Consider the following 7828-nt stretch of genomic DNA (forward strand, 5'->3'; position numbering starts at 1 on the left):
ACGCGTTAACACACCATATTCAAGGGGAGGTTCCATGGTGTATGTTATTCGCCGATGACATAGTTCTGATTGATGAGTCGCATACCAGTGTAAACGAGAGGTTTGAGGTATGGAGACATACCCTTGAGTCTAAGGGTTTCAAGCCGAGTAAGACGAAAACGGAATACCTGGAGTGTAAGTTCAGCACTGAGCTGAGGGAGGTGGGTGTGGAAATGAGGCTTGAATCACAGGTCATACCAAGTAGTAACAATTTCAAGTATCTTGGGTTGGTTATCCATAGGGGAAGGGATATTGACGAGGATGTCACACGCCGTATTGGAGTTAGGTGGATGACGTGGAGGCTAGCATATGGAGTCTTGTGTGATAAGAGAGTGCCACCAATACTCAAAGGTAAGTTTTACAAAGTGGTGGTTAGACCGTCCATGATGTATAGGGTTGAGTGTTGGCCTGTTAAGAACTCATATATCCAGAAGATAAAAGTAGCAGAAATGAGGATGTTGAGGTGGATATGCGGACATACTAGGATGGATAAGATTAGGAATGAAGATATTCGGGAGAAGGTGGGCGTGGCTCCCATTGATGATAAGATGTGGGAAGCGAGGCTCGGATGGTTCGGACACGTTCAAAGGAGAAGCTCAGATGCTCCGGTAAGGAGGTGTGAGCGGCTGGCTTTGGAGGGCACAAGAAGAGGTAGAGGACGGCCTACGAAGTATTGGGGAGAGGTGATCAGGCAGGACATGGTGAGGCTACAGATTTTCGAGGACGTGGCTCTTGATAGGAAGTTGTGGAGGTCGAGTATTAGGGTTGTAGGTTAGGAGGTAGTAGAGTCTCCCTTACTTTGTACCTTTGTGAGGCTAGTCTGGTAGGGTTTAGTCGATGTCAGCTAGTGGCAATGTTGTGTCTTACTATTCCTTTGTTTACCTTAGTGTCGGGTCTATGTACTGTCTATCGTATTTGCTTTGCATCTACTCTCATTTCCATGATGTTATTTTTCCTATGGTTTCTATTGGTGATACTAATATTGTATCTTTTCGTCCTCTTGAGCTGAGGGTCTTTCGGAAACAACCTCTCTACTCCCTCGGGGTAGGGTTAGGTCTGCGTACACACTACCCTCCCAAGACCCCACTAATGGAATTTCACTGGGTCGTTGTTGGTGTTTTTGTTGTATGAGCCGGGCAGTCGGCCGATCCTAACATTAGAAGCCGTTGCGAAATGCTAAATGATGTACGACCATCTTTTGTTAAGAATAGTCAAGCCTCCTAATATCGATTACGTAGCTTCTTGTTGATTACATTACCGTTTCATTTAATCATAATCAATGGGCATTTTTGGTTTATATATTCTCAAATGGGAGTATGATGTATCTGAAAGATATGAATAACCTTTTACAACTTTCAAACATATTTAACTGATTTTGATGATAAAAGTGTGAAAGAGTGGATCAATCATCAATAGTAGATTACCAAATATTGAAAAAACAATAATATTATTATTAATAGCTGACTTGCAACAAAGCGCAATATTTCTTTCTGAAATAAGAAAGCATGCACAAAGTCATGACTCTCTATAAAGGTTCAAAATTGGAGCCCATGCTATATGCAGGAATACTACTAATGCTAGACACATCTTCCATATCATATCCTGCCCCAAATTTACCAATCCAAATTCAACTATAAGGTTCAGAGATGTAGGAAAATATAAAAAAATAGAAATAAAAATAAGACACACAGAGAACCCTAAAACGGAACATTCCTCTGAATGGCCATAACAACAAGGGGATTCTTCATCTCACATGATAATTTCAGAACTTCTTCCAAGTCAACTGGATGGATTTCATCCTGGACCCACTCGAAATTCTGCAGCAACTTGGCCACCCACAGCATCACTATGACCAATCCTAAATTCTTCCCCGGGCACACTCTCCTCCCTGCCCCAAACGGTGCCAAGCGGAGGTCACCACCTCTCACGTCAACATTCGCACCACCTTCAGCCTCCATGAAACGCTCAGGCTTGAACTCAAGTGGATTTTCCCACACATCGGAATCATGTGTAATAGCCCACATGTTAACCATTGCTGCCGTATGAGAGGGAACAACCATGCCATTGCTTAGTTGAACGTCAGTTGTAGAAAGTCTTGCCCAGGAGAGAAGTGGACCTGGTGGATGAACCCTTAAAGTCTCCTTCACAATTGCCTGTAAGTATGGCATCCGAGCAACGTCAGCATCAGTCACGGCTTTACCCATTGTGACATCATCAACTTCTTTTTGTAACTTCTTCAGCACCTTAGGGTGTAATATAAGCTCAGCCATAACCCACTCCGTTAAGAGTGCCGTAGTATCAGTTCCTCTAAAAATCATTTCCTGCATAACATTAAATGAATTTACACAATCTGCATAATTGGAACCACATAAAAAGTTTTTCACAATTAAGTACAACCATTTAACTAAATACAACTTGCTAGTCAAGACCATATTTAACGCTTCAAAATTACTCACCTATATTTAATGTGAATAATTACGGTTATGTAAATATATTATTTTTACGTACCCATAGAACGGCAACCATGTCATCTTCCTCTAGCTCTTCTGCTCCATCAAGAGATAAAAGAACGTCCACAAAATCTGCATTATCCGACACCGTTTTGGATTCAGCACTGCACCTGTGTTCCTCAATAATGGCTTTGACAAGCTTTCGTACACGTGGCACAAGAGCTTCACAACGTTGGACAATACCGGAAGGGTCATAGAAAAACCTCAGCCACGGAAGATAATCAGACCAATTAAAAGCACCCAATAATTCAAATCCTTCCTTCACCATATCTTGCAACTCCTTTAGCTCTTTGCCATTTTTATTATAGCGTTTTCCAAAAACACTTCCCATTATATTATTCAAAGCAGCCAACTGCAAATGTTTCCTCAAAGAAACTGTCCCATTTTCCAACTGTTCATTTACTATGTCACGTATCATAACGGAGCAGTCAAGTTGACGGCCCGTTTCATGCGCCGCAATTCGCTTTGGTGCAAAGAGATGCGACGAAGCAATACGGCGCAGCAAACGCCAATAAGTTCCATTAGGAGCGAACCCGATGGCTCGGCTAAACATAAGGCTCTTAGCGGATTGTTTAATGGGGCGATCAGCAAACTGAGGAGAAGTTAGAATCTCTTTAGCTATTTGAGGATCGGAGGACACAACTACAGGGGTAGAACCAAGGCTAAAAGCCATAAGCTGTTTAGCTTTTTGAGTCCAAGCCGCGGAGGCTAAAGAGCGATGAGCCAAGCCGCGGCTTAGAGTGAAAAGGCTACCGATAATTGGAAATCCACGGGGTCCAGGAATTGGGATTTTTCCACTATGGTTACGACCATTTTTCCAAGCTACACCCCCGGGGGAACAAGCCCAGGTGATTAGAGTGATTGACAGAAAGGCTAAAACAATGGAAATGATAACATATTCGTCAAGAAAAGTTTTCGAACCAAGAAATGCTGGTAGTGTAAACACCCACCAGTTGGAATCCTTTGTCATCATAACCAAATCCATGAAACCAAAGAAAATGAAAGATTTTAGACAGAGATACTAAGAGAGAGGGGAAGAGACTCAAGAGAAAGAGAGAAAGATAGAGGGAGAGGAGAGATGGAATATTTGATGTTTTAAAATGAAAAGTTTACTGAGTTTAAATAGGCTGGGAATTGGAAGGAGGCAATCAATGAAAATTGAGTCAAATTCATTGACTTACCATAAAATATTTAGTAGTCTTATTAAAAAAAGTTTTAGTAATCTTATTCATCAAAATCTTGTGATAAATCATAGGTAGAAAGCATTTCTTTTGAACATCTTACAATAAAATATACTATATGGTAACCTTATTACATTATTATCTTGCTATAAAAGAAAATTCCAGGACTTTTGGTTTGGATTTTGTTTTCCAAGACAAAAGATATTAATGGAACTTCCATATATAATAATGATAAGAGACTATAACTGTTATAGAAAACTACTGAAATACTAAAGATAAATTAGGGAAAATAATTAATATATTATCATGTTTAGCTAAATATCTAGGATTTTATCACATCATCTTTCTTAAAATTAGAATTATGCATACATAAATGATCTACAAGTATGCATACGGCACCTTGCGGCGCTACTTGCACGAGGCCTCGCCGTTCCATTGCCAAAAGCCATCAGCTGCCACGAACGATGTTGCCTCCCGATTTTGCCCCCAACAACATGTACTAGCTTAGTCCATGCGCACGGCACCTTGCGGAGTTAGACCATAGACCATTTCGTGTAGAGCCAAAAGAAATTTCTCGCAGACTCGGCTTCTCCGACGTGGCTTTTTTGTATTTTTTGGTGTCAATATTGAAAATAATAATACGTATGAACAAAATTCAAAGGGAAGGAAAGCCGTTCATGTACTCTACATATTTCTCATTGTTCGCACTCTTGACGTTATTTCTTCATTTTTCTTTTGATTTTCCAATTTATTGTGTTCACTCACTCAATGATTAAATAACGAAGAAAATGTTTTGAACATTAAATAAGAGTGTATGTCAATATTTTCGAAGTGGTACGAAGAAGCACAGGTGGTTTGGAGTCTCTACAAAAATAAAAATATTTCAAGATGAATAAAGAAAGGCAATTTTTTTTTTAAAGATTTCAGATCAATTTAGAAAGTACTACTACTCTAATAAGGAAGCCAAATACGTTTTCTGTACCCAAAAAAGAAAAGAAGCCACGAACTTTTTTCTAGGGTAAAGAGCATCAATTGTGCACTTGTGCTTAAACTTTTACTAATTTAAAAATGTTTAACTCACTAGTCTTAGAATACACATTACATGTATATCTCATTTCAAGAATTACCAAATTTTTATTATCATTTTGTGTTTGAGATATACAATAAAATTTCTTAAAAAAGTGTACAACCTAGTTGTCGATCCTACTTAGTTAACTCAGTAAAAGAAAAAATTATGCCCATAGAAGTCCTCAATCGTCCCTCTCAAAATATTCAACTTAAAATTATTTCATTACTTCAATTTTACAATATATTATGCTTGTTTTTAATGTTTTCAAGAACACATAATCCTAGATCTAGAGTTGATGGCTTAAAATTTTTAGTACTGACCTCATTGTATTTTGTAAATTATAAGTTCACAATTGATGTTACATGTCAAAAATTTTGAATTCGTTTGAACGCATGCATAGAACAAAGGTCCTACCTAACTCTTTGCCATTTCTTGTTAACTTTATAGGAGATGAATTATGGGCAGAGCTAACAATCTGTTTGTAATGACCCGACCGGTCATTTTGAGTATTTTAACCCCGTTCTTCTATTTATTGCCTCTTGTATGTTGTATTATGGTTATGTGACTTGCAGAGGCATTTGGTTTTAGTTTCAAGTGAGTTTTGGAGTGAAATGAGACACTTAGTCCCTAAATTGGAAGTTTAAGCTGAAAGAGTTGACCGTAGTTTGACTTTTGTGTAAACGACTCCGGAATGAAGTTTTGGTTGTTCCAATAGCTCTATGGTAATTTTGGACTTACGAGCGTATCCGAATTTTGATTTAGAGATCCTTAGGTCGTTTCGGCTTGAATTGGCAAAAGTTAGGAAGTAGAAGATTTGGAAGGTTGAGAAGTTTGACCGAGAGTTGACTTTATTGATATCGGGGTCGGATTCAGATTTTGAAAGTTGGAATAGGTCTTTCATGTTATTTAGGACTTGTGTGCAAAATATGAGGTCTATCGGAGTTATTTTCATAGGATTCGGCATTAGTTTTGGAAGTCGGATGTTCATAGTTTCAATAGGGGTTGAATTGGGTCGCGATTCGTAGAATCGATATTGTTTGATGTGATTTTTGGTATCGAGTAGGTCCGTTATGTGTTTTAAAACTTGTCGCTATATTCGTACGGGGTCCCGGGAGCCCTGGGTGTGATTCATATTGAATCCAGAATTATTTTCGACTTGGGTGATTATTGAACCACTGTTGTTTTGGTGTCATCGCACCTGCGGTGGGAATGGCCGCAGGTGCAGGCTCGCTGGTGCGAATGGAGAAGCGCAGAAGCGGAAAGGGGCAGCCCAGGCCTGGGTTCGCAGGTGCGGACACCTGGGCGGGAATGCGCATCCGCAAGTGCAAGTTTTCTTCTGCAGAAGCGAAACTGTGAGGGGCTTGTGAAGGACCGCATGTGCGATCCATTTTCTGCAGAAGCGGGCTCGCAGAAGCGAACAATGGTCCGCAGAAGCGAAGGGAGCTGGCCAAAGTGAGGACCGCACCTGTGATGGATATTTCCGCAGGTGCGACATCGCAGGTGACTGTATGCCAGCAGATGCGAAGATTGCTGGGCAGAAAAGGCTAGAGAAGAGGGTTTTATCTCATTTTCATCTTTTGGACCTAGAAAGCTCGGTTTGTAGCGTTGTTGTAACGACTCGGCCGGTCGTTTTGAGAGTAATAGCCTCGATCCCCTATTTACTACTTTCCCCATATATTTTTCTATTTATGTGACTTGTCGGGAGCTTCCATTTTTTGGTTTCGGAGTGTTTTGGGATATTTAGTCCATAAAACGGAAGCTTAAGTTCTAGGATTTTTTACCGTAGTTAGAACTGTGTGAAGACAACTCTAGAATAGAGTTCTGTCGATTTTGTTAGCTCCGTTGGATGATTTTGGACTTGGGAGCGTCTCCGGAATGTAAATTGGAGGTGTGTAGCTGATTTAGGCTTGAAATGGCAAAAATTAAATTTTTTAAAAGTTTGACCGAAAGTGGACTTTTTGATATCGGGGTCGGATTTCGATTCCGAAAGCTGGAGTAGGTCCGTAATGACGAGTATGGCTTGTGTACAAAATTTGAGGTCAATCGGACGTGGTTTGCTAGGTTTCGGCATCGGTTGTAGAAGTTTAAAGTTTCAAAATTCATTAAGTTTGAATTGGAGGGTGATTTGTGTTTTTATCATTGTTTGATATGATTTGAGGGCTCGATAAGTTCGTATGGTGTTTTAGGACTTGTTGGTATGTTTGGTTCATGTCCCGGGGGCTTTGGATGCTTAACAGATCGAAATTTGGACTTGTGTAGCTGCTGAAGTTTTTCAACTCCTGGTGTCATCGCACATGCGGTGGGGTTGGCCGCAAGTGCGGACACGCATGTGCGAATGGAGGATCGCATAGGCAGATTTGGGCAGCCCAATCTGGGTTCACAGGTGCGGAAAGATTTGCGCAGAAGTGGCCTCACTTCTGCGGTGGGAAGGTGCGCAAGAGCGATGAGGTAGCAAGTGCGGCTCCTTGGCGCAGGAGCCCTCCGCAGGTGCGGCTCTTCTCTCGCAGATGCGGACCGAGGGGACTTAAGTCAAGTCCGCACCTGTGATGGAATTTCCGTAGGTGCGGCATCGCAGGTGCAACTGGAAGCCCGCAAAAGCGAAATCGCTGGGCAGAAAAGGCTAAGTTCGAGGGTTTTATCCCATTTTCAAGTTTGGGTCTTTGAGAGCTCGGATTGAGGCGATAATTCAAGGGTTTTCAGATAAAGCTATTGGGTAACGATTCCTAACTCATTTATAGTTATACTCCACTAATCTATAGTTGAATTCATCATTTAATTAAGGAATTTGGTTGAGAAATTTGGGAAAAAGTTGAAAAGTTCTTCAAATAAATTTTTGAGTTTTCATTCGGATTTTGATATCGGATTTGGATAATTTTGGTACGAGTGAACTCGTGGTTGATTGGGTGTTCGTATTTTGTGATTTTTACCCGATTCTGAGACGTGGGCCCGGGTGGACTTTTTATGACGAATTTCGAAAGTTTTGTTAAAGTCTTGATTTAATTAATTAGATTAGTCTATTGTAGTTGTAT

At 40.5% G+C, this 7828-nt stretch overlaps 1 protein-coding gene across 1 annotated transcript; it reads right to left on the reverse strand.

Moving 5' to 3' along the window:
* Positions 1-1469: 1469 nt before the first annotated feature.
* Positions 1470-3617, reverse strand: LOC104093553 (cytochrome P450 78A7-like). Its single transcript, XM_009599309.4, has 2 exons — positions 2548-3617; positions 1470-2360 (listed from the first exon to the last, which is right to left on the reverse strand). Exons 1-2 carry the CDS (start codon positions 3532-3534, stop codon positions 1737-1739), a joined length of 1611 nt encoding a protein of 536 aa, XP_009597604.1. The 5' UTR covers positions 3535-3617; the 3' UTR covers positions 1470-1736.
* Between the last annotated feature and the right edge of the window lie 4211 nt (positions 3618-7828).

Source organism: Nicotiana tomentosiformis, chromosome 5 (assembly GCF_000390325.3).
Source record: "Nicotiana tomentosiformis chromosome 5, ASM39032v3, whole genome shotgun sequence".
NCBI lineage: Eukaryota > Viridiplantae > Streptophyta > Magnoliopsida > Solanales > Solanaceae > Nicotiana > Nicotiana tomentosiformis.

Coding starts and splice junctions, on each gene's coding strand:
- LOC104093553 (XM_009599309.4), bottom strand. CDS start 3,534: ATGGATTTGGTTATGATGACAAAGGATTCCAACTGGTGGGTGTTTACA. Junction 2,361..2,547: donor ACATGGTTGCCGTTCTATGG/GTACGTAAAAAT, acceptor AATGTTATGCAG/GAAATGATTTTTAGAGGAAC.